Source organism: Carassius carassius, chromosome 22, assembly GCF_963082965.1.
Source record: "Carassius carassius chromosome 22, fCarCar2.1, whole genome shotgun sequence".
Taxonomy (NCBI): domain Eukaryota; kingdom Metazoa; phylum Chordata; class Actinopteri; order Cypriniformes; family Cyprinidae; genus Carassius; species Carassius carassius.
The window spans coordinates 28,495,281-28,522,311 of record NC_081776.1 but is presented as its reverse complement, the minus strand read 5'-3'; the positions used below and the strand labels follow the sequence as shown (position 1 = coordinate 28,522,311).

At 36.9% G+C, this 27,031-nt stretch overlaps 2 protein-coding genes across 2 annotated transcripts in view; one reads left to right on the top strand and one right to left on the bottom strand.

Annotated features, from left to right (window-relative positions):
• Positions 1 to 27,031, bottom strand: part of LOC132099196 (tripartite motif-containing protein 16-like) — a 332,267-nt gene that overhangs the window by 184,885 nt on the left and 120,351 nt on the right. The gene's annotated exons all lie outside the window — the stretch shown is intronic.
• Positions 14,180 to 18,883, top strand: LOC132099194 (uncharacterized). The gene is made up of 4 exons (XM_059505646.1): positions 14,180 to 15,502; positions 17,193 to 17,329; positions 18,097 to 18,212; positions 18,406 to 18,883. The coding sequence occupies exons 1-4, from the start codon at positions 14,197 to 14,199 to the stop codon at positions 18,527 to 18,529; spliced, it is 1,683 nt and encodes a 560-aa protein (XP_059361629.1). The 5' UTR covers positions 14,180 to 14,196; the 3' UTR covers positions 18,530 to 18,883.

Below are 27,031 nucleotides of genomic sequence, written 5' to 3'. Positions count from 1 at the left end.
GCACCCAGGGTCCGTGGTGTCCCGGCGTCGCAGTGAAGGACATCTGGGAAGATCGCGTCCTGGGTGCACCGGGCCTGTGCAGAGAAACACATGGAGTAGACGTGGTGGGACTGTTAGCAGATCGCTGTATACTTACCCCGGACTTGTGAGCGTCAGCCCGGGATGATTCCAGTGCGGCTCTCCGCTCTCTCAGCTGGGCCTGCCTCACCTCCAGGTCGCGAATCTGCTTTCCCACGACCTCGAGCTCGAGCTGCACAGAGTGGAGACATTCATCCGCCATTAAAGCACGTAACAGTGAGTACAGCAGTGGTAATGTGTGTGAAAAGAGTATTAGCAATGTAAGCGCAGTTAGCTGCAACCATGCTTGCTGATGCTAACGGGCTAAAAGCTAATAGCGGACCCGGGAGATCAAAATAAAACTAGTGATAGCGAGGCGCTCTGATTGTTTTTGTTGCAGAATACAATAGAGGATATATTCACACGTTATATAAACGGAAACGATGATGTATAAAATTTATTTTTTAGTTAAAAATAGTCAATGAAAAGAATATAGTGACGGAGCTCAAACGCAGTACAGCCGCCAACAACAAACAGGAAGTGACGTATTGGGCTATCAAGACTTACCATGTAAGTCTTTCGTTCATCTTCGGATCACAAATTAATATTTTTTGTGATTAAATATGAGCGCTGGAATACTCCTCCATTGGCTTTAAGGGGGCCCAAACTTGTCCGTCCAGAAAGTCAGTGAAGAAAATGTTTAAATAGTCCATGCAACTACAGTGGCTCAACCATACGTTTCTCAAGCGACGATAATACTTTTTGTGCGAAAAAAACAAACAAAAGAACGACTTTATTCAACTATTCATTTTCTCTCTTGTAGGCCTCTGACGTTAGTTCACGAGAGCTCCATGACGCATGCGCGAGAACTGAACTGACGGTCTTCTTCTACTACTACTTGTTAGTGGCTGCTCACTCCTTAGGAGTATTACCGCCACCTAGGGTTCAAGATGAAGTGCTGGCATAGCCGGAAGCGCGCGCGCGGTAGTTAAAACCATTATTTGTAAATATGTCGGCAGATTTTGACGTAGATGAAGACTTGAATTTTTTTAACCAACCTTACTTATTCGAACCTGAATACACAGACACTGAAATGCAAGAGATGCAACACAACCACAGTCTCAAGCCTCGGAAAGACAGAGAGCATTGGAGAGCTGGTGGTGTAAATGTAATCAGTGCCAGGCGATGCCAACTGAACAGGAGAGCATGTGCTGCATCGATTGGGACATTGTCATGCCACAGCTTGAAAGTTTGGATAACGCAGACAATGGGACAAGTGTATTTCGCTGTATAATCGAGGATCCCGGTTTTCCGCCCCTGCTAAGTCGAAGTGTTTTAGAAGTGTTTTTTATTTTGCCTAAAGTGAACTGGAAGAGACGTCCGAGGCCAGAAGGACCGGCTGGCACTTTATCTATGGAGTAAGTAGGTTTGTTTTGACTGTAGAATAATTACACGTGCAGCCTAGCTTTTTACAATGTGTTTTTTTATCATCTATCTTTATGTGTGTAAACACTTTCTAATTCTTTTTTTTCTGTTTACAGTCAGTACAGACTGGTGGTTCTCGAATGGATATTGAAAGGTCAAAAACTTGGAAGACACAACAGAAAAGTTCTTCCATCTTGTGTAGTGCGAGCCATACGGGAAAGATATCCCTCATCCTCGGGAGTATATGTTGGTTTCAAGTATGCCGAAGAACCTTTTATGCTAATGTAAAGAAATGAAAAGCAAGTCAATACACTAATTTATTTTTATTTATTTTATTTTTTGAATATTTACATTTAAGATTTTTGTGTATTGCTGATATACTTGATAAATAAAAATGTTAATAAAAATATATTGTCTTGTGTTTGTAATTTAGGTTTAAGGTTTACCAAACAGTTTTAGTTTAGATGTTAAAGAGAATTTTAGTCAGAGAGCTTTCTTAATCACTGCAATAGATATGCACAATTTTTTATTATCAACAGTTTCAAACACTATATACAAATTTTTCTAACCAAAAAAAAATAAAAAATTATGTAAATATGCATCATGAGATAGCATTTCACCAAAAGAAAAATCTAAAGGCCCAAAAATGTTTTACAGTATTCTGTTGACAGTCTTTTACTTGGAAAACCTTGACACATGTTTTGCAATAGCAGCCCCCTTGTCCGGTTTGGGTTTTGTTGAAATATTGCACGGTATATCAGGCAAAGAAACTTGAGAGGAAGGGTCCTTGAAAAGTACAGTAGGGTCACTGCGCCGTTCCTGTACCCTTTGTAGAAGTTCATCCCTGAAGTTTTGTGTTGTTGGTTCATTAAATTTCCTTGCCAACCAATCTTTATTTTGCTTGGGGAAAACAATGTTGTATCGCGGAACACCTGTAAAAGTGAAATATATACAGTTGTAATGCATTATCTTTTGCCCTAACTAAATTACTGTGTCTATTTTGCTCTCTGTCAGTGTGTATGTATAATTCAGTTGTGCATTTTGCATTGTCAGCACCCCACTTTTGGAAAGTTGATTACTTGCCTGAGCTGGTTGTGGCCTGTTGACGGTTTACATTTTCATTGTGATCCATGATAGTAAGTTGAGAACGAGCTGTCATCGAGGAGTAGTGAAAATGCAGGTTCTTTCTGCAGTATTTCAGAAGAACAGAATGGTAAACCTCAAGACTGCCTGAGAAAGAAATTTTTTTTTAGGTTTTCCCTATCCATGTGAATTTTAAACCATTTGTTTTAGCATTAACTTGCCTGTGTGCTTGAAGAGGGCCATTTGCCTCATGTCCTTCAACAGATTGGGATATAAAACCAGTGTTGATAGTGTGTGGAAGGCTGTGGACTCTTTTCGTAGGCATCGTTTCCTCCTTTGCTGGTCATGGGTGAGGTCATCGTGGGCACACGTTTGTTGACGTCCATTTTCTTCCCACCTGTGTTCACCGCAAATGTGATGGAGCAGAGATTTCCACTTTTCTGTCAAGACCTGTTTAAAACATTTTTACAATGAAATGTTTGATAAGGGTTTGTCTACATCAGATGTATAAAATAAATATTAGATAAACCTCTGGGTCACCGTTGCAGGATGCACATGCATACCACAAATGGTTGCATATGCTATTAATCCATGGCTGAAGGTCTACATTTTGTTTGTTTCTTTTTAAACTGATAGTAATTCCTTGACGAAACCTGCAAAACATTATGACAGTTATTTATTATACATTATGAGATTGTGGGGTAAACCTAGTACATACAAACAGTGTTTATATTATTGTCAAACTGTAGTTTATGCAAAGCCACTTTTATGTACATGTAGTTAAGAAATAAAAAAGTTATAAAAAAAAAATATGTATGAATTAGTATGGAAAGATGTATACCCTTCACTACGTGCCAGATGTCAAACTCATGATGAATTTGTGGATAATCAACCCTGGGGATCTGTCCGTAGTCATCACGTCAATGTCAATTCCCATTTCCAAAAGAGAGTTTAGACCTCTTTTAAAGCCTATGGGCTCCATGCCAACAGAGCTTGCTGCTTCTGTAACCTTGAATTATAAAAAATTATATAATTATATCAACAAATGTCATTCCTTCATTAGATTAAAAGGTGCTTTAATCAATCTCGGTTGGCGTAACCAATTGTTGAGTTTTGTATTATTATCAAACAAAACAGAGGCTAGCTAGAGCCTCTCTCCAACTCATCCGTGTACTAACCCCCCAAACCCACCCCACATCATTCTAGTCGGTTACTGGCTGGAACAGTTTGTTATGTTTTGTGCTACGGGTCGCTCTGTTTGTGTTGATTAGGCTGTCTGCAGAGAACATGTTTTTTAAAAAAGTGTATTCAGGAAACAGAAAGCTAGTGGATACTGAGGAGATGTTTGTTGTATGTAAAAAAAATGTTTTTTGGCTAAAAAATGTGTGAGACCGCTTAGAGCACCTTTAATAATAATACACAATTTAAGTAAAATAATAATACAAAACACATTAAATATAAATGTTGATCAATTAGTGACAATATCTGCATGTACACTGACCTGCACCAACTCGTAGTGAACAACCTATGTACAGTACTTTGCTGAGAATCCAGGGCTGCAAAAACAACACCAATAATGATTTAAATTTAAAAATGGCTAACAAGGATAAAATAGTTTGCAACTTGTTTTACTTATACACGCAGTTTAGATTTAAACCTACCTGTCATTTCTCCCATCTCCTGACAAAGGAACTCCTTTTTGCAGAATGTTTTGTGTCCGCAAGCCTTCCAGCAATTTCTCCTGTTGTTCTTTGTACATAACGTCTACAACCGGGATTAAATAAGAGGACTGGATAGCGTAAAAGGTGGTTTTCTTTGGTATTTGCAGGTGGAGTAATGAAGCCCAGTCATCAATGTCCGCATATGTTGCCCCAGTGAAAAGTGTACACGCTGCCACAAGAAGGTTGTTAGCTGGCATGCCTCTAATTTCATCACACGAGTTCCATTTTCCTTGATGACCATTTGAACATTCCCAAGCAACACGTATGAGGCTTCCACAAGTTGTTTTTTTAGTTTCAGTGACTGATGCTCCACAATGATTACATCTGGTAAACAGCTCCATCAAACTGGACTCATTGACGTTCTAATTTTTATCTTTGAATCTGCAATTTGCTTCTTCTTCTTCTGTAGTTGGAGTTGATGTTGAGGTCGAACTTAGAGGAACAAAACTTAGGTCCTTTTCTGTTGTAGGATCCAGGGAAAGCATGCTGACATCAAGACTAAGGTCTTCATTGATGTTCTCACTTTCAGTTTGTTCATTCAAAATAAAATAATAATAATAATATTTTTGGCAAATTAAAACAACAACATAGGATTATAGTAACAAATATATGATAAAGTACATTTTATTAAAAACCACAGAATAAGAACATTAATTAAAAAGTTAACTTACTGACTGATAGGACTTTATTGCTGGTAAGGCGTAGTACGTCCCTGATGTAGATGGCTTTGAACACTGTGTAGATTTTTCAGGACTTGATAACACCAACAGAAGTGTTGAAGGAAATGGAGAGTCAGGTACTTGCATAAAATTATTAATTCTATTTGGCTTAACTGGGGTTGACTGAGGAACACCAGCTAAATTTACAGCTGACAATATTTCCTCTGTAACTGTGTTTTCACTTTGATCAGTTACTTGTGGAAGAAGACCTGTAAGGAGTGGACTTGCTGACTGGGGGTCCTGACTGAGTTGTGATGGATCCTTTGATTCCTAAAACATTTCAAGTCAATGTTGTAACTCGGCTTTAATTCACTGTATCACGTATTATGTTTTTTTTTTTATTTAATATATAGCCATATACAAATAAAGACAAAACTAAATGAGTGTATCATGACTTTAACAATTACCACATACTGCTTCCACTTACCTTGTTGGTCTATATAAACAAGTTGGGCACAGCTGTTGATTTCAGTAATCTTTTTTTGTTGAACTGATTTGAAGTCGTCTTGAGATGTGCTTGACGGAATTAATCGGTAAATTAACATCCCGTTGAAAAGCCAGCAGCCATAGATTCAGTCGCTCACGATCATTTGATGGGAAACGGTGAAAGGTAAGCCATTCATTTTGTGGCAATGTTAAGGCACCTTTACGTTTACTCGTTAGTTTTTCACGATTCAAAAGCATGATCAATGTCGAATTCAATAGCTTACATACCGCGCGCGCGTTCACCTGCTTGCAAACAAAGTTTAGCGCTTCCGGCTATGCCAGCACTTCATCTTGAACCCTAGGTGGCGGTAATACTCCTAAGGAGTGAGCAGCCAGTAACAAGTAGTAGTAGAAGAAGACCGTCAGTTCAGTTCTCGCGCATGCGTCATGAAGCTCTCATGAACTAACGTCAGAGGCCTACAAGAGAGAAAATGAATAGTTCAATAAAGTCGTTCTTTTGTTTGTTTTTTTCGCACGAAAAGTTTTATCGTCGCTTGAGAAACGTATGGTTGAGCCACTGTAGTTGCATGGACTATTTAAACATTTTCTTCACTGACTTTCACTTCAAAAGAGTGAATGTCCTTCGAGTGCACTTTGGGCAATGGTACAGTCAAGGCATGAGTAAAGTTACGGACAGTGCTTGTCTGCATCTTCTAATGTTCACAATGTGCCTCTGAAGAGTCAGTGTCTTTCTCAGGTGTGGTGGATATGCAATGATGAAAGCAGAATACACACAGAAGGCTGTTATGAAGCTTCATCAAGACTGGTGTACTGACACACATCTGTTCCATCTTCTGTCACCACACTGAGCCCTCGAACTATGATTGCCATTTTACAGTCAGTGTACATCAGGTGTATGGTAGGAAAGGTGTAGCAGGGTCCCCCTACATAAGATAAATAAATAAAAAGAATAACAACAACAACAATAATAATAATAAAGAGAAAAAAAGAAAACACTTTTCAGATTCATCAGATTCTGTTGCATCCTCTTTGGCTCAGACGGTGTAGCTATTGCAGAACTGCAGAAACAATCAGACGCTAATGTATAAGGTTCACAATATACAGTGCATTTCATGTTCTTGTATAGACTGATAAATCTTACATTGTTTTCTAAAACTATTGCTTTACATTTTTAACAGATGGGCTAAAAAGGTACAGAAGAATAAAATATTACCTGAAAAGATTTGAAATAAGATACTTTACAGTTGAAGAGTTTTTTTCTTTAATATACTCACTCCAGCAGGTGTCCTGAAGTATGTGTATTTTTTGAGTATAGATACTTTCTCAGCGTCTCCAGGAGCATGTTCCTGTCGTGTGGTCTTTGACCGTCGAGGGGTCTGGATGTGTTTCTGATACTCACTTTATAGCACATTCACATGTGCCTCAACAGACACTGAATCCTCCCCAACACAAGCTTCCTTCATCAGAACAACAGAAACAGATCATGCTTAGACCGTGACAGATATGAAAAACATCTAAATACTTACTGAACAAGGTGCTTTAGATATAAAAAATAATATAAAAACATTGAACTGCATAAACATTAAGATGATGGTCAGGCAGTGAAGAAGTGGAGTACATACTAAACTGATTTAAATATCTGTAGTACATTATCTTCCTTACATTAACCTGCACTAAGTGAAAATGTAAAATTGATTAACAGTGCAAAAATAAATGCTGCATATGGCAGTGTGCTTACATATTCTACAATAACCTGCCAGTGGAGCACGTTCTGCTTTACATTTCAGGTTTAGGGATGTGTCAGATGTGCTTAAAACACAAACTTGACTGATTGTCATTTTCCAGCAAATAAAGATTACAACATCGTGTTACTACAATATTGTGTGTGATTATGGTGATAGAGATAAATCATTTCTTTCTCTATTTCTCTGGAAAGGGTTCTTCACATCAGTGTGTTGACAGCTTGAATATACTCTGCATTAGTTGGACACCTGGCAGAAAGGTGGAAACAAACTCTAAATTAGAGTTTTTTTACTTTGTCTAATCGTCTTCAGATTGTGAATTGATCTTCCTACAGTTGTAATAGCAGAGGTGGTAATAATTATTATACTTACAGGATGTATTCTGTACTCTTTTGTACAAACAGGACGCAGATATAAACTATCATCTCTGAAGGATTCGCCGTCGATGCGCTCATCGTTTTGTCTCACTGAACATATGTCTGTCAACAACAATAAACTAATTACTAAAGCTGCAAGATATAACGCAAAGGAAAAATTATGATCGTATTGTAACAAACATATCTTAATATACATATTTGTGGTATATAAAGTATAGATAAACGTATAAACGATGAATAATTACCTCACGTCTTATCGCCGTCACCTTGTCTAAGGAAATGACGTAAATGTATATTTACTGCTGATTGGCCAGCACAGTAAAACTCCTTTCACCAATGAGAAACCTTTCAGCGCGCCCATTGCTCCAGGCTGCAGCTACCCCTGTCTCACTTTAAGTGTGGACATGCATGGGGCAGATGCTACACACAAATACAGGGCTCCAGACTCACATTTAAGAAAAGTGGTACCAGCATCTTATTTAATATTGAGTTTAAAATGAAATATTATTTTCTAAATATTATATTTAAACAAGGTGTGTGCAATATATTTTTGTACAATCTTGGTTAAAAAGAAAGGAGCACCATGCAAAATATGGCCATTCCAATCATACAGCAGTTAGCATACAGCAAAACCCCAAGAGATTTAAGTTCTCAGATAACCTTAGCCAAGATCTCAGAGACCTTAATTAGCTAATCAGAGATATGGCTTGTTGACAATCATTGTTAGGAAATGTAGTGCAAATTTCAATGATTAATAAATACTCATATAAATGACATGTGAAATCTTGTCCCATCAATCAGCAGCCATGGGTGATAATGTTATTTGTCACAATATACGAAGCCATATTGTCTAAAAACATTAAGGCACATGCAAGTTAGTTTCTCACAAACAAAACGAGAGTTTTAACGTTTAGAATTGGCATTAATTCCAGATGACCACTAGGGGTCATTATATCTGTTTCACGTTTCTTTGGACTGTATTATGAAGCTTTGCCCTGTGGTTTTTTTGTAAACCTTGTCTTCCTCTTTTTATTGCCATGTGATTCATTATCTTCAGTATAAATAGCCCTGTGTTGGTTCTGGGCTTTGTCTAGTGTTGTACCTGTATGATCGTGTTTCCTGGTGAGTCTTGTTTTATTCTTTTTCTATTGCATCTCAACATCATAAAATCTTTTCCTAAGATGATTGATTACTCAAAGCTTTTCAGCACCATGTATGTTGCAGTAGTCTGTTAATCAGTGGTCTGGTAGTCGTTTTTACATCTGGTCTTTCGAAAACACTTTAGTGCTGTGATTTTATAGACTTTAAAGTATTTGCAGTATAAGAGTTTAACTATACTGGCCAGGTTTGCACCACCACACAAACAAAATTAATTAAAATAGTTATTGTTTTTCATTGTGCTTGACCCATGCAACTATATTAGGCTATAACACCAAATTTTAAATACGAATGAAATTTCACATTTCTCGATTCCAATTTTGACACCACAATAAGAACAAATAATCAAATGACAAGTCATAGTACAAATAAATACAACAGAACTAATAAGAATAAAATAAATAATGAACAGTGCTTTTCATTTTTTCCAGTGTGTTTTTTTTTTGTCAGTTTTCTCTTAACTTTTGCTTTCTCCCTCTCCAAAGCCTCCTTTATTCGGGGGTGTCTGTCAAGATGGCCGATTTGCATTTCTTTCCTACCGTTTGCTTTCGTTATCTTCCGTGGTCCTGCTCTGGGGTGAGGTCTAACAGTCTCAAATGAGAACTCAGCTTGCACTGGAGGAACTGGTGTTTAGACATTATGACAAAAAAATCTTGTTGTAAAAAAAAGTTACTCCCATAAGGTAGTTTCACATGTGGCTGGTAACTTCCAGAAAGAAGGAGGGGCATACTGAGCATGTGCAGTAGGAGTGTCATGACTCCAGCTCATTCCTGATTGGATAAATCAGCAATGTTGCAACTGTCCCCACTCTCCCCTATATACATAGGCTACATATACTCATATAAATGATTAACACATTAGTAAGCACTAGCACTCAGTTAAATGCAAAGAACACATACTAATGTGAAATAGTAATGAAAATAGTAGTTAATGTTTAGCTAATAGTTAATTTCCTCATTCAACCAAGTGCTGTTAGTAATTAAGCATAATTTTCTGTTAGTAGTTACTAGAATATTAATATTGTTACTCATTTGTTTCTGTGTAGTTATTCATTAATGACAGAACAGTATTCTGAGATTCAGAAGTGCCACTTACTCACAGCTGATTGTTGAGTTTTGGTTACCTCTTACCCAAAATGAAACCTGAAAATGTAACCCTGAGAGGTCACACCATGTGAATGCAAAGGAACAAGGACCTTAAAGGTCCCCTGAAGTGCCTTGAAACACGCAGCATTATTCTATGTGGTGAAGTAATTTTAACTGAAACAGGAAGAGAGGGCAGGACATATTGAGCAGCCTTGCCCCTTTTATAAAATAGGGAATTGTTTATATCTGCATGGGCCAGAGACATTGAGCTTGATAAAGCCGCTTTTGACAGCCACAGTCTGATAGATTACCCCCTAGATTCAATATGAAACTCATAATAAAACAAAATAGTGGTCATAATCATGCTGAGGCTGTGTAGTTGTAAAAGTTTTTAATATATGCCGACTCGCACATATCATCTGTTCTGTGTGATTGCGTCTCTGGACCAGAGCCAAAGTCCGGATCAGACTGTGTGCGTACAGGAAATACTACACTGTGAACAAGTGACCAATCTTAGCCGCTTCAGCATCTATTTATAGTGTAGGGGGCGGGCGCTTCGGATTCTAGATAGCTTTTGATTGGTCAGATGATTTGATGAGAAGATGATGTGATGTGACGTGACGGCAAAAAACAATGTTGAGCCGTTTTGACGGTAGTGAGGATATGCAAGTTTGAATGCTTATATCTTCTAAATAATGAATGTGATTTTTCCATAAATACGGATTTCCTTTTTTTATGACCTCTGAGGGACGACCCATGTGATTCGCATAGATCCAAGTTTTTTTGGGGGGAGGGGATGGCCGGGGGGGTGGGTTGGTTACTGCATGATGATTGAAATCGTGTAAATGGCCTTAATCTATTACCTAAATAAACAGCAAAAAGAAACATCATGGACGGAATGGTCTTGAGAGCGCTGCACGAGCTCGCGGCGCCATCTGCAGGACAGTTAAAGCGTTCAAATGATCCAAAGCGCCAAACGCTAGCAGAATCAGCGCTGAAACGTGTTACTCGACCCGGTCACTTTTTATGAATGGCGGTGAGAATTTGAGATTGCTAGTGCTGTCATAAAATTCACAACGGTTGTGCTGTAATTATATAATAGGCTGTAGTGTGACGCGCTACATGTCTGCCGTTACAGTACTGTTTCTGGTTGTGATTCACTGTTAGCTCTGCACTTGGTTTGAGCCGCTTTAATTAGCATTTGGGAACACAGCATTCGTCATTAGAAACATTTATAAATCTGTTGTTGTTTACAAAGACGTTTCAGTGTCATATAATCCTCCAGAAATCATTCTAATATGCTGATTTGCTGCTCAAGAAACATTTCTCATTATTATCAACGTTAAAAACAGTTTTACGGCTTTATTTTTGTGGAAACAATGATACCACTCGTATAAGATTTAAAAAAAGAGAGAGAAATTAATAATTTGATTCAACAAGCATGAAAGTGACAAAAAGTGAGTGAAGGCATTTGATAAATGCAAATAAATGCTGTTAATTAAACTTCATATTTATCAAAAAATCCTGAAAAATAAAGTGCATCATCATTTCCACACAAAATATGAAGCAGCAAAATTGTTTTCACCATTGATGATAATCAGAAATGTTTCTTGAGAGTCAAATAAATTGTAATGATTTCTAAAAGATTATTTTATATATATATTTTTTTAATCAAAAAAAATTCAGCCTTGATGAGGAGGAGATAGTTATTTCAAAATCATTCATTATTGTAATGTTTCCCAACTTTTGGCAGGTACTTTAATAATAATAACAATTCTATATACTTTAATATATTATAGTATTTTATTATAATATTTTATTGTATTGTAGTCATGATTATTAAATTCTGCTTTTTATTTTTTACAGGGCAGTATGTATTTTTACAATATAAGATATATCTTGTAATGTGGTGTCCAGAGGGGTGTCCAGGGCGGCACTAGACACCCCTGACTTCTAATTGGCCACCCCTGGTGCCACCCCAAATTTTTAATTAGCTACAATTCATTTCAATCATTATTTGTGACATGCACTCAATAATTTATAAACTTTGAATATTAAGCGAAATTAACGTTGATTGCCAGATTCAATGGTGGTCGCACATTGCACAAGAAGCACATTATATTTGACTCACATCGTTGTTAAAAAGTGTGTGTAGACCTTTTTTTTATGGATTTAAAAAAAAGTGTATGCTTCGTTTAGAGATAATATATTTCTCTCTTTCTGTATGCACTCTTTTTACAGCAAAGTTCATCTCTGCTCTTATTTTCATTCTTGAAGAGAGTTTACCTGTAAGTTGATTAGATTTAGTGATTAGACGCTGGCCTGTTGCTTTGAACATGAGAATATGATGTTGTGGTTCACCCTCAGGTTTAGGTTTCCTGAACTATTTCTATGAAAGTTGAGTCACTGTATAAATTAACATTAGACATTTTGCTTCCTTACATTTTCTTCATTACTGCGCTGAATTTTATGTTTAAATTAAAATAAAAGTCTAAATAAAATCTGTTCATCATTTAAAGCTATCATGTCATTTCAGAAGACTTAAATCACTCTATATTTTATGCCTTTATGACCATTTAGTTTCTTCAAAGTAGTGGTTGTATGGACTGTCAATGAAAAGACAGAACTTTCTCAGATTTCAGTAAAATATCTTGTGTGAACAGGACTCTTATAGGTTTGGGATGACATGAAAGTGAGTAAATGATGACAGAATTGGTATTTTGGGCGACCTAACCCCTTAACATTTATTAAGATTGAACTCCAACAACATCTGACATGGTCTGTCTTGGTTTTTGGTTTGTTCTCGCTTGTTGCTGTGGTTATTAATTATATTCACTTGAGTATTTTTAGTTGATCATTTTTCCTGTGTATTTATAGCCCTAGTTTCCTCAGTTCATTCAATTCTCCTTTAAACCTCACCTGTAATGTAACAAATTCAGCAGATCCTCTGAGATATTTGGGTGAGGAAAAAAACATGGGTGGAACCACACTCAGTAAGGGACATTAAACTAACTATGCATATTATCTATATGTGTTAAACAAGTCATGATTGTAATGGTTTATACTCTGTTTTGCACCAATTCAAATTAAGGTAAATCAAGAACATTTTTAATCAAATCGTGTGTTTCAGAAAGCCATTATACAGACTTATCAGTAGAAATAAAGTGCAACATACTGAACCTTTTCATTTTAAATTGCAACCCACCCACAGAGACCATAAAAAAACCCCTCCCTCACTCCCTTTGCATCACATTTGGTACCACCTAGATAGTGTATAACAATAATTACATACATTTGCAGAAGGCAGGTACAGTGTAAAGACATTTAAAACATGTCACTTAATTTTAGAAATTAACCAAGCTGGAATAGTTTTTTGAGTAGCACTGTGCATCTTTGTAAGTGATAGCTCAATGTTTGCAGTGTCCAGGAAAGAGTACATCCAGTGTGACCAAGCTAAGAGTGAGGAGGTTGCCAATGTAAGGCGAACATTTGCTCCAGTCAATCCAGAGAATAACATTTTATCTGGACTGAGAGAAACTGAAAGATGAGTCATCATTTAAAAGCAAGATCTTAGAACAGCATGATATTTCGACTTCCAGTACGTCCTTCAGACTCATAGATAACCTGTTTACAAAAATGATTAACTTCAGGGCAATCCCAAAACATATGTCTGTAGGTGCCTACAGAGTCTCAGAAATTACAGTTAGAAGATGAGGAAAGCTTAAACTGAGAAACATATGTTGCATGTAAATATATTGTCCTTTTTACATATGTTGCATGTAATTATTATTATAATAACTATTAATTATGCATAATTACATGCAAGTAACCCTAAGCCAAACCCTAACCATGTAGTAAGTACATGTAGTTTATTAATATTACTCAGTACTTATATGTATAATTACACTGCTACAAGGACACCTTCAAATAAAGTGCAACCTTATTTTCTTTATGCAAATCGTTAAAAATAAATTAAATATTTTTATGTGTAAGTTAATGCCAAAAAAAAAAAAAAACACCTGCATGTAATTAGATCTGTTATTAATTTATGTAATTACATTTTTAATTACTCTATTGACCCATCCCTTAAACCTACCCATACCACCAAACCTGTCTGTTAACCTTACCTGTATCCCTCCATAGCAGCAATACAATATGAACACATTGTACTTATATATTTATTTATTTTGGTTGATTTAACTACATAGCAGTTAAAGCCACCTAATGTAAAGTGGGACCATAAGAAATCCTCTGTAATGCATCTTTACCAGCAAAGAACAAAGTGTGTGGCTTTATAAACAAACTGTGAATTAAGCCACTAGGTCACATATTCAATGCTTCTAATTACACTTAATACTTTCTTTTTAACAGGTTAAGCTGCAATGGATACTGTGAAGACTTTCCTCACTGTCCTTTATGTGCTTTTATACAGATGTTTCTGCTCAGAAATGAACTGTAATGATGGAGAATGTAAACCCATTAAGGACACCACACAAGTATTCTGTGAGTGCCATAAGATGTACCGCGGTCCAGCTTGTATTATTGACTATCCCGCTCTTGAAAGTAAAATCAATGGTATGATATATAAACCAGTCCCTGATCTGACAACAGTTTATTGTAGCATCAAGGAGCTGGAGGACTACACACAAGAAATAGTTGAGTCTGTCCAACATGACATCCAGTGGACACAAATAGTTGTGAAATACAGCAATGTGATTCATAAGTTTAGAAACATCAGCACATTACATACACAACTTAAAAATGGTACGATAACCCAACGGCACTATGTGTCTGAAGTTGGAGCTCAGTTCACAGAGGAAAACTCTTTTCAGGTTCATCTCACAGACTTTCACCACATGATGATGGGCACTGGTGAAGAAAACAACATTCTGGATGTTTTTCGCAAGTCGCTGGTCCAAGACTCCCAAAGACAGTCTGCTGAGCCAGTAGAGTGCACAAAATATTACATGGACCAGATTGATTATTTTGTGCGCTACATGTTTGCCCTTGAAAAGGAAGCTGTTTTAGCTTGGTCGAAATATTTAATGGTCACTGGAAAATCAGGGAACATTGATTTTGTTGAGAAGGTTTTTAAGGACTATGTTTCACAGCAGTGGAGACTCTTCAATAAAAATGGATGTGGCCCTCTGAAGGCTGCAGATCTTCAGAACAACCATTGTAAGGAGCAGTACCACAGCACAGCACAGCAGCAGGTCAAAATTAAATGTAGTGGATTATTGAAGCCCTTCCCCGAGTCTGTGGGGTGTTCTGGAGGACAGTGGAGTGCTTTACCTGTGTGCTACTCTGAGCAGGTAAACGGACAAGTTGAGTGCAAATCTGAAGGTGGAGTCACTGTCTGTAAGGCCTCATGCTCGCCTGGCTGGGGCTCTGCCACACACCCTCTGCCCGCTGAGTATAAATGCCCAAAGCCACCCTGTCCATCCTTCACACCACACATGTGTAACAATTGCACACAAAACAGTGTGTGTAAGGACCATGAGGTCTGCACTGGCTCCTTAGGGACATGTCTTGACACATGCCTGGTTAAACCCTGTGGAGTAAATGCCAAATGCTCATCCTCCAATCATGACAGGAGCTGCACTTGTGTGAGCCCATGGAAAGGAGACCCATACCAGGGCTGCAGGAGTCAGGACCTCCAGTGGGTTCAGACCGGAGGGGTGCCCAGCAGTATGCAAACTCTTTTACTTTACATATACAACCCGAATTCCGGAAAAGTTGGGACGTTTTTTAAATTTTAATAAAATGAAAACTAAAGGAATTTCAAATCACATGAGCCAATATTTTATTCACAATAGAACATAGATAACGTAGCAAATGTTTAAACTGAGAAAGTTTACACTTTTATCCACTTAATTAGCTCATTTAAAATTTAATGCCTGCTACAGGTCTCAAAAAAGTTGGCACGGGGGCAAAAAATGGCTAAAAAAGCAAGCAGTTTTGAAAAGATTCAGCTGGGAGAACATCTAGTGATTAATTAAGTTAATTGATATCAGGTCTGTAACATGATTAGCTATAAAAGCTTTGTCTTAGAGAAGCAGAGTCTCTCAGAAGTAAAGATGGGCAGAGGCTCTCCAATCTGGGAAATTGTGGAAAACTTTAAAAACAATGTTCCTCAACGTCAAATTGCAAAGGCTTTGCAAATCTCATCATCTACAGTGCATAACATCATCAAAAGATTCAGAGAAACTGGAGAAATCTCTGTGCGTAAGGGACAAGGCCGGAGACCTTTATTGGATGCCCGTGGTCTTTGGGCTCTCAGACGACACTGCATCACTCATCGGCATGATTGTGTCAATGACATTACTAAATGGGCCCAGGAATACTTTCAGAAACCACTGTCGGTAAACACAATCCGCCGTGCCATCAGCAGATGCCAACTAAAGCTCTATCATGCAAAAAGGAAGCCATATGTGAACATGGTCCAGAAGCGCCGTCGTGTCTTGTGGGCCAAGGCTCATTTAAAATGGACTATTTCAAAGTGGAATAGTGTTTTATGGTCAGACGAGTCCAAATTTGACATTCTTGTTGGAAATCACGGACGCCGTGTCCTCCGGGCTAAAGAGGAGGGAGACCTTCCAGCATGTTATCAGCGTTCAGTTCAAAAGCCAGCATCTCTGATGGTATGGGGGTGCATAAGTGCATACGGTATGGGCAGCTTGCATGTTTTGGAAGGCTCTGTGAATGCTGAAAGGTATATAAAGGTTTTAGAGCAACATATGCTTCCCTCCAAACAACGTCTATTTCAGGGAAGGCCTTGTTTATTTCAGCAGGACAATGCAAAACCACATACTGCAGCTATAACAACAGCATGGCTTCGTCGTAGAAGAGTCCGGGTGCTAACCTGGCCTGCCTGCAGTCCAGATCTTTCACCTATAGAGAACATTTGGCGCATCATTAAACGAAAAATACGTCAAAGACGACCACGAACTCTTCAGCAGCTGGAAATCTATATAAGGCAAGAATGGGACCAAATTCCAACAGCAAAACTCCAGCAACTCATAGCCTCAATGCCCAGACGTCTTCAAACTGTTTTGAAAAGAAAAGGAGATGCTACACCATGGTAAACATGCCCCGTCCCAACTATTTTGAGACCTGTAGCAGAAATCAAAATTGAAATGAGCTCATTTTGTGCATAAAATTGTAAACTTTCTCAGTTTAAACATTTGCTATGTTATCTATGTTCTATTGTGAATAAAATATTGGTTCATGTGATTTGAAAGTCTTTTAGTTTTCATTTTATTAAAATTTAAAAAACGTCCCAACTTTTCCGGAATTCGGGTTGTACTTGCATCAGATCAGAGGCTGATCCTCTCAAAGCATTGGGCTTGATTAACCCATAAATCATTGTGGTTTACAGATGCTGTTCGTTCTAATGCCCAACTTGCTGTGTGCAAAGCCATTGGACCTGACAGCGGGTGGCACAGTGGTTTTGAAAAGGATCAATGCTGTAATTATGAATATGATGGAAGAAAGCATCAGGCCAATAGCTATGAGGTACATCAGTGCAGTACTGTTAAGGAGCTGAACTAGGATTGTAATCTAAGATGGTCTGATTTTTCTAGCCTTCCTCTTGATGTGTCTGTCAGAACACAGGAGTGGATCAGGTGGTCAACTTCAATCAAAGGGGTTTATTTAACACTGAAGATATATTCGAGTGTGTGTGTGGTTCAATAAAACAGAAATAAAGAAATAATCAGATTAAGACTTCAGTATCAAAACAAATCACATGAACCTATACAATATACCAAATACAATATACAGTATCAACTTCTGTGGCAGTGTACAACGCGATACAGCATTGTCCTAACATATGTAAACATAATAGGTCACATTAAAACTGAAAGTCCCGAATACTGGCAATGAATATCACACAGCAAAAAATTAGGTACTCTAATATTATATAAACTTCACAGAAATAATTCACAGTATAGCAGCATAATGATATGAACAAACACATACGAAACAGGATGATACAAACAGCAATATTATATTCATAAACACAGCACATGAATGCGCTGAAGGTGCTAGCTTAGTATTAACTCTTATTTCTGACATTCAATTACAAATACAAAAATGTCTTGGAATCGAATATTAGGATCATATAACAAGAAAAGTCTACAGAGCAGAACAGATACTCACTATTAGTCACAGACGTTTCTATTGACAAATTATAACAAACACACGCAGGACAATTAACAGACTGTAGGCAAGGACATAACTCCTCTCCTATTTCTTCAGTAATTACTGTATTTAATCTTCAGGTTCTGGTTGATCCGTGTGGAGGAAGTGGTTGGAAATGGATGGAGGGGGAACAGAGGAACATGGTTTCATATGACGAATCAAAGAGGTTTCCTGGAGTCAAATACTACGTGTGTAGGTTAGTGCCAATACAAATACAATTCATAGTTGCAAAAAAGAAATCCTTTATGAAACATGTATGTCTGCAGACTTTAACTGAAAAAGAATTTAACCCATCTCAAAAATGTCAAATGTTTTATTGAGATTAAAACATAAGGTTCTGTTGTGTATGTCTGTGATGGTGTTCTAATGTGTTCTTTGTCACCCTATAGCGGGAAAAGTGATGGCCTTGTAGGGAAGCTTTTCAACACTCGACAGGGATTTATGTGCCATATTGCCAAGGACAATACCAGAGATGGAAGTTTCTATGCTCTGGTTCCACAACCATGTATCTGAAGACCATGTATCTCAATGCCAAGTTTCCCTTTGCTGCTACCATGATGTAAAAATGTCAAATTTGACAGCATGCAAATTACAATAATAAAAAAACGCTTCAATGAATGTTACTAGATTCACACTGGATGTCTTGTGTCAGTCACAGCCCAAAATAATGCTTGTGGCTTAAATATATTGTTGTTGACAGTCCTAAAGACAGTGTGACTTTATGGAAAGAATCAAATGCACATGACGCAACAATTTATTGATGAAATTGTAACAATTGTATTCAGTTTAGTTAGTTTAATTTCCTGTCTGATTTGTTTCTATTGTGTTGCTTTGTTGTGTTCAGCTGTGTTCACCTATATTGTTAGTTCTAATTATATTGTTAACACAAGTTCATTTAGACTATTTAACATGCACTGTGACATTTTATCCTTTTTTACTTATAAACTCCTTGAGAATTTAAAGTTAGTTTAATAGTATTTAAATTCAAGATTAAAAATAGGTTTTAATTGCTTAAATTATTTCTTTATGAATTAATAATATGTTATCATGTTTATTCTTGTAGAAAATAAGTGTTTATTCTTTAAGAAAATAAGGGAAAAAATAAGGGACGATCCAAATATTTGTTTTGCTTCACCTATTTATGTAGGCTACAATTATATAAAAATAATAATAATAATAATAAAATAATGTCATTAAAAAATGCCATTGGCCTGAGTAATTTTGACCATTATAGAATTGTGACTTTAAAGGTTAGTGATTTAGGAGGTGAAAATACTGTGAAATTAATAATGGCATGGATTTTAGAGCATAACAACTGAAAGTTTATGAAACGTAGCCAATAAAGCATTTTTTTAAACAATGGAACTTAAAAAATATTATTTCAAGCATACAGCATGTGAATAAATAAAATGCATACTTTTCATAACATTTCATTATTCATAAAATGCATTTGTGGTGTTTGGATTTGTACTTCAATATAATGAGCTTCAAGTTTAAGAATAGCCCTAGACTAGTCCCTCTCTCTCTCTCTCTGTATTTTACAGCATTAGCTCAATGAAATACGTCTTCCTTCAGTTAGAATGAATGTTTTCCTGCTTGCTAAATGTTGGGCTCATGATCAATAAGTTGTATTCGCCTCAATCTGATTCAGTAAAGTCAAACCGCAGACAGTGAAGCTGCGTCACTGAGCGGAGTCCCGCGCGCTGTGAGGCGGGAACAGAGGATTCCGCTTGGTCTTAAAGCCTTCCCCAAACTTCAACGATCACAAATAACAATGATTTTCGTAAAATAATGATTCATTATCAATTGATGATTTTTTATTATCATTATGGTCCTGTGAAAATAATAATATGGGCTGCGAGAATATAATGAATACAAAGAGTAGTGCTGCTGAGTGCAGGCATGTTTCAGCCCAGTAACACACCGTTCCTCAGAGCCAAAACACAGACCGAATTCAGTTCAGTTGGAGGGGGTTGGGTTTTTGGGGGTAGTTATGTGTGGCTTGTGGGGGTCGAGATAAAGGTGTGAATTGCTCTTTCATATGGACAGTGTCTTATAAGGCTTTCACTTGCTGAACCGGTTTATATACGACTGTTGTTTTGATTATAGACTAAAAAATGGTCTGTCCCCACGTAAGATTTTTCTAGTTCTATTCGTTCGTTTGTTATATTCAACTAATCAGAGGTTTATATTAAATTTACATAATCGATCGATAATATATTCCGCACTCAAGCTCATGCATTAAGTTTGCCACAAAGCACATGCAGAAGTAGCCTAATAATTGTGAAAAATTAGACATTTTAATTATTTATTAATAAACAAATGTTTTCTTGACTGCTGCAAGATGAAATTCACAGTGCTGACTCTCTCCGACAGAGAAATGCAACATTCACAGATTGTTGAATGTTGAATATTAATGCGCCCTGTCATTAATGCGCATTAATAATTTTTGCACAAAACCTTGAATATTAATATTAATTCACATTTTGCATTACAACGTACATTATTTTTTACATCCAAAATAAAACCAAACAAGATTTGTAATGAAGATAAAATAAATAAGAATAAATGCTGCAAATCTACCACCAGTGCAGTGCAAATCTTGCACATATTTTACACACCTGCATTTAAATGCAACTGCATTTTTTTTTAAATTAAATTATATGAAAGCAAGTAGGGCTGGGTGATAAATCGATTTTATCGATTAACTCGTATTTACATCGGTTTGTTTGAATGAAAATCGGTTTTCTTTTTAAGATCCACCGACGCACCACTCAGTTCTCCTGTAGTTCAGAGTGGCTCAACTCTCCCCTGCGAGTCTGAGACAGAGACACGCCGCCGAGCAGAGGATGAGCTGAGCGGTGTGATTCTGACTGGAGCGAGGAGAGGAAATTAAGAGTCTGAGCTTCGTGGTTTTCACTCGCCTCCATCACGAGTACAATTCATGCCAAAAGCCCATAATATAACTGCATATTCAGCAAGAATTCATGTTAAACATATTTAGCTATGACTTGATCAGAAGGTTACAATGACTGCAAGAGTCGAACAGGATGTTAAAGGCTAAGGAGTTTGTCGGTTTCTTTTACTGATTATTTTCGGGTTAAAGCATGATTTAAACAGGCAATCACTTTAGCAATAACGCATTCAAACAAATGTGATCTTACAGTGCTACTACATTATTAGCATGCTATCTGATTTTGAAATCTTCAAAAAGTTAATCGATCTGTTTAGATAAAGTAACTGACAAAAATGTCGTTATTTTCGTCACAAACACAATTTGCACAGCAGAAAGCAGCAATTAAAGATTTAATGCTTACAATGTTATTAGTTTGTCATGTGCTAGGGAAAAAAGCCACTGTGAAACTCTCCTGTTATTTTTTATTTATTTAATATTTTTTATAGGCTGCCTTATGAACATAACATTTCAAACATACTAACACACTTTATCCATGGAGTGAAGGCGGAGCGTGTTTCTAGTATCAGTTCGCATGGAGCTGATGCTCTTGAGCGCGGAAGGAAGTTGTTGCTGCTCTAGCTACTCTCACAGACTCTGCTGCTGTAAATAATACAATGATATGATCAAGCAGTCAATACAGATATATAATAATACGATAACATAACGTAACATAACCCATTAAAAAACACACGCCAGGTCTACACCGGACACGAGTGTCGTGATCCGACAAAAGACAACAGAACACAGTGATGGAGACACTGGACACGATCCCCATCAGTGAACTGATGCTCGTTCTGTTTATGACGAAATGTTCTGTGATGTCATCAAGTTTAGACACACCCGCAGCGGGGCACAGATGACAACTCTCACATCCGGTGTAGACACAGACAGTGACTGTTCTATTTACAAATAAATTCTATAAGAAAAAAAAAAAACTAAACCAGCAGCATAACGAGATGGAAATATAGACTAGAAAATATATTTCCACTTGCTCTGTCCTCCGCCCATGACACTGACTCTGACTGTCCAGTTTGAATCTGAACAGCTCTTAACACCGAGTGGATGGTTAGATGCATGATGGGCTAGTATTAAATAAATAATAAATAAATAAAAAAAACTGAAATGTTATTACCTTAATGCTGGAAAGAATTTTATTTTTATCATCTTGTCTCAGTTATAAATTTATAACTGTATTAAAACTTGCTTTGAAAAATTTCTCTGTCATTTGAATATTGATTTTAAAATCGATTTAAATCATAAATCAGATTTTTTTAGGCCATATGCTATCGCCCAGCACTAAAAGCAAGTAAAGAAGGCTCCCTTTAAAATCATTTATGTTGTAAGTTAATGAAGCTCTTTTTTACATCGTGTGTATTTTGTTGATTATAATGAGAGAACTTGAGTTTAATCGTGAGGACAGTTTATTAATCCGTCCATTTATTAGAGTTTCAAAGATTTAGCTAAATCGTGCAGGTTTATTCATTTTTTTTGTTTTAGGCTAATTAGGCATAATTAATGTGAACGAAATTATACAGTGCTTCACGTTTAAACATGCAACAATTTCTTAATCAGAATCTTTTCTTAATCAGTTTACAGACAAATGTAACTTCATGAGTACCAAACTTTCATCTGTGAATATTACATATTAAATATATTAAATATTTTAACTATAGTGTTTTACTTTCATTTTCCGTGACTGAAGCCATCAAATGTAACACATCAGCGAGGCAAAACTGACGTCTATTTGCGAAAATGTGCTTTGATGCGCTTGTTTGATAACTTGTGGTTAAAGCGCCACTCAGCGGTCAAAAGCTGCAAATGAACTTTACAGATGCCGCAGCGGCGGTACGTGTGGCGGTAAAAAGGGCCTTTAGGCTGTCCACCTACTGTAGGTATTAAAAATGGATTATGCTTACAGTGCTAAAAACAGAAGGTACAATTGGTGATTGGGCTGCTGAATTGAAGTAATCTGGCACTGAAAATTTGCTGAACAATATTATTTACAAATTAAAATTCAAAACACAAAGTTCATAGTACACAACATAGATTCATATCCATGTTCTGCTTTCCTCTCGACAGAAGTTTCAGGTAGTACAGAGTTTTCTTCTTCTAGAAGTGGATTAGAATAAAATAAAATAAATAAAATTCCTCCCATGTCTTCCAGAATTTGATTGTCATTCAACAAAACTAAATACAGTAAAAAAAAAAAAAAAAAAAAAAAAAAAAATATATATATATATATATATATATATTAAAAACAAAATGACAAAAATGGGTTGGGGGTGTAAGTATGAAGCAGCCACTGTTTTGATAAATGTTTCTAGAGCATCAAATCAAAATATTAGAATGATTTCTGTAGGATCATGTGACACTTAAGTAAAAAAAATCAGCTTTGCCATTACAGAAATAAATTACATTAAAATACATAAACAGAAAATTTTGTGAAATATTTTTACAATTTACAATATTAAATACTGTTTTTACTGCATTTTTGAACACATAAATGAAGCCTTGGTGAGCATCAGACTTCAAAACCATTACAAAATCTTGACAAGCCCAAAATGTACTGTAGAACCAATATTTAAGGAACCTGAGGTTGACAATACAAGTGTTGTGGGAAGTCGTGCCCTAATGGTTAGAGAGTCGGACTCCCAATCGAAAGGTTGTGAGTTCGAGTCCCGGGCCGGCAGGAATTGTGGGTGGGGGGAGTGCATGTACAGTTCTCTCTCCACCTTCAATACCATGACTTAGGTGCCCTTGAGCAAGGCATTGAACCCCCAACTGCTCCCCGGGCGCCGCAGCATAAATGGCTGCCCACTGCTCCGTGTGTGTGCTTACAGTGTGTGTGTGTGTGTGTGTGTGTGTTCACTGCTCTGTGTGTGTGCATTTCGGATGGGTTAAATGCAGAGCACAAATTCTGAGTATGGGTCACCATACTTGGCTGAATGTCACTTTCACTTTCTTTCTGCGTTTCATCTTGCTGATTTTTATCAGCATTGGAACACTTTTCTGCTGCTTTCACCCAAAGGCTCAATGTTATATTTTTTTACTGAAATGAAGTGTCATTAGTCACTAAACATTCAGTACAATGACATCCTAAAACAATTCACTGTTGACAAGTTAACAGTAACCATCTTCACTATAAAGATTTTTTTTTAAAGGAGTACTTTCATACTTATGGGGTTTATCAAATCACTTACTCTAAAGAGAAATTGTCAAGCAGTATGGCACACCACCATTTTCTTATGTTCCTCATGTTCAGCTGTGTAAATAAAAATGCATAAATTAGTATAATATTTAATTGAAAATGTATACAGTGTGGGATTACAAATTTGTACTATGTTAAATCTAGTTTCCAATGTAATAGTATGTACTCTGTGTTTTTACATTTTGAGGTTAAGATGATAACATGCCAGTGTTTGGCATTTTCCTGATTACATTTCCATGCTTTGTTTAAATTTTCTCCACCTCTATGTATCCCCCCTCCTTGAAATGTATATAAACTACAATGTATTAAGGACTTGTTAGACTTTTGATGACTACAGCGCCACGCAGAGCGTTCTCAATAAAGAATTCTACTGAAGATTACCCAAGAGTCTCCTGATCTTCACTTCTGAGTTCCAACAACAGCTAAAAACATCTTGAAAAAAAATAAAAAACCTTCAGTGAAGTCAAACTTTTTTCCCAGAACAACATACAGTGCATACTAAAATATTCAAAGAAACAAAAAAAAAAAAGGTAAGAAATTGCAATTGATCACACTTCCTTGTTAGTTATTTAAATATACTTGCCATTAAAGGTACAGGTTGTAGGACCTGCCACTAGAGGGCGCACTACCAAAACAATAACAATCGCGTGGTTTGATGACGCTAACAAGGAGCGTGGAATGAGGGGATTTGTTGTCTTCTACCCAACCGCTGACGGCCATCAGTCAGACGGAAAGATAAATCATGGATTTAACGGATGAGGTAAAGTTTTATAAATGTTATGTTTGATGTCATAATTTTATTATATTGAAATTAGACCCGAGTAATGGAAGATTTACAACTAAATACATAGCAAACGTGAATTCAACGATTTGCGCAAGTAGATTACATACAATACAAAGTCAATGCAAAGACGCAATCAGACGCGTCCTCGCGCGGGTCTAGATGCCATGCCCCGTGTTTGCCGTGTATGCCCCATGATAATAATCTTTTTGATCGTTATAATAGCAAATGTTTTCTTTAAAGATATGAATCAAAACAACTCACCTGTTGAGTAAAACACAAGCGAGATTGGCATCTCTTTCTAGTTGAAGTTTGTCGTGAAGCTACTCCTGAATTTGTCCACGCCACTGTTGTCATGTGGTTTCTATGTCAGTAAAGGCAGTAACAAAGAGTAACTAACGTCAATGACAGGTGACTGCACTGCCCCGTGTCACTGTTTGGAATGGGAATTTTCTCATGATTTACAAGTAGTTGAAAACATTATAGATATTGTTAGTAATCAGCTGGACAAAATGTATAACAATAGCCTAGTAGTTTTTGGATATTTTAATAAAAATATCTTACAAGCTGTACCTTTAAGACAAATATGCCACAGTTATTTGACATATTTTGTCTTGCCTTGTCCTAGGGATGACATCAAACACAGCAATTATTAACTTTTTACATTTTAAGAGCAGTTGTGCTCATGGTTTATGTGGGATGTCTACAGAAAAATCTCACGGTAATGTCATTTAGGACAGTCTCTGACCATATTCCTGATGCAATTTTCGGGACAAGCGCTCTATCATTTACAAGGGGAAAAAAACTGAAAAAAAAACACTGGCCGGCAGGAATTGTGGGTGGGGGGAGTGCATGTACAGTTCTCTCTCCACCTTCAAAAAAAAACCATGACTTAGGTGCCCTTGAGCAAGGCATCGAACCCCCAACTGCTCCCCGGGCGCCGCAGCATAAATGGCTGCCCACTGCTCTGGGTGTGTGCTCACAGTGTGTTTGTGTGTTCACTGCTCTGTGTGTGTGCATTTCGGATGGGTTAAATGCAGAGCACAAATTCTGAGTATGGGTCACCATACTTGGCTGAATGTCACTTCACTCACTCACTCACTCACTCACTCACTATATTACTTTTTTGGGTCACGATGTAAAGTAACGCATTGCACTAATAATATTGGTAACTACACTACTTTGCTAGACTATAGGAACGTTACACATGCCGTGTTTGCCTGTGTATAAAGTTCTGGGCCGGGTTTCCCGATAAGGATTGATCTTAGCGCTCAAGAGTGTTTTCTACGAGTAATTTTACGATCGTTCGTTATTGTTTGACATGCGTTTCCCAACATCGCACATAAAGCAAATCGCACAGCTGTGCTTCAAATGCTACGTAGGAGTCGCTCTCCATTAGTAAAGTGCTGAAATGTCATCTTATAGACGGTGTCATCGGGCGCACGCGACTGGCCCTAAGTTAACTTCCGGTCTGTGTTGTGTATATATCGGTCTGGCTGCAGTGCCTTCTACAAATGCAGTTAAAGTTAAGGTGATGAGTAGACTGAAGTCAGGCACAGGTGGTTGTAATGTGGGATGTGTTTCCCATACTTTTATTTATTTGTGGAGACTCGTCACGATTTGAAAACTAAATGATTTTCCAAAAGGCTTTGTTGAATAAACCTGAGCATGTACTGCACGTTTAATAATAATAATAATTCCTTACATTTATATGTTTAAATATCAAAACGAGACACAGGTGATTTTATATCACTGTATTTCTGAAGGTAGACTTGCATGTTATATGCCTGATAAAGCAGCTGATATTTCTTCTGTTTTATTTTTTATAGTAAATCCCCTTTGTTTACCAAAAAATAAAGTAAATTTTCAATATTTAAAAGAAAAACTAAATTAATGTTTTATGCCTTCATTTGATAACCAGAAAAATGTAAATACGCAACAGAATTTCTGAGGGGAAAAAAACATTTCATAAGGCTATTTTAAGAAAAATGTAATAAATTAAGTTGTTTTTATGCTTTTAAATAATTACACATGCTTAAAAAAATCTAACATATGGTGAAGAAAAAATGA

Coding starts and splice junctions, on each gene's coding strand:
- LOC132099194 (XM_059505646.1), top strand. CDS start 14,197: ATGGATACTGTGAAGACTTTCCTCACTGTCCTTTATGTGCTTTTATAC. Junction 15,503..17,192: donor GACCGGAGGGGTGCCCAGCA/GTATGCAAACTC, acceptor TGTGGTTTACAG/ATGCTGTTCGTTCTAATGCC. Junction 18,213..18,405: donor GTCAAATACTACGTGTGTAG/GTTAGTGCCAAT, acceptor GTCACCCTATAG/CGGGAAAAGTGATGGCCTTG.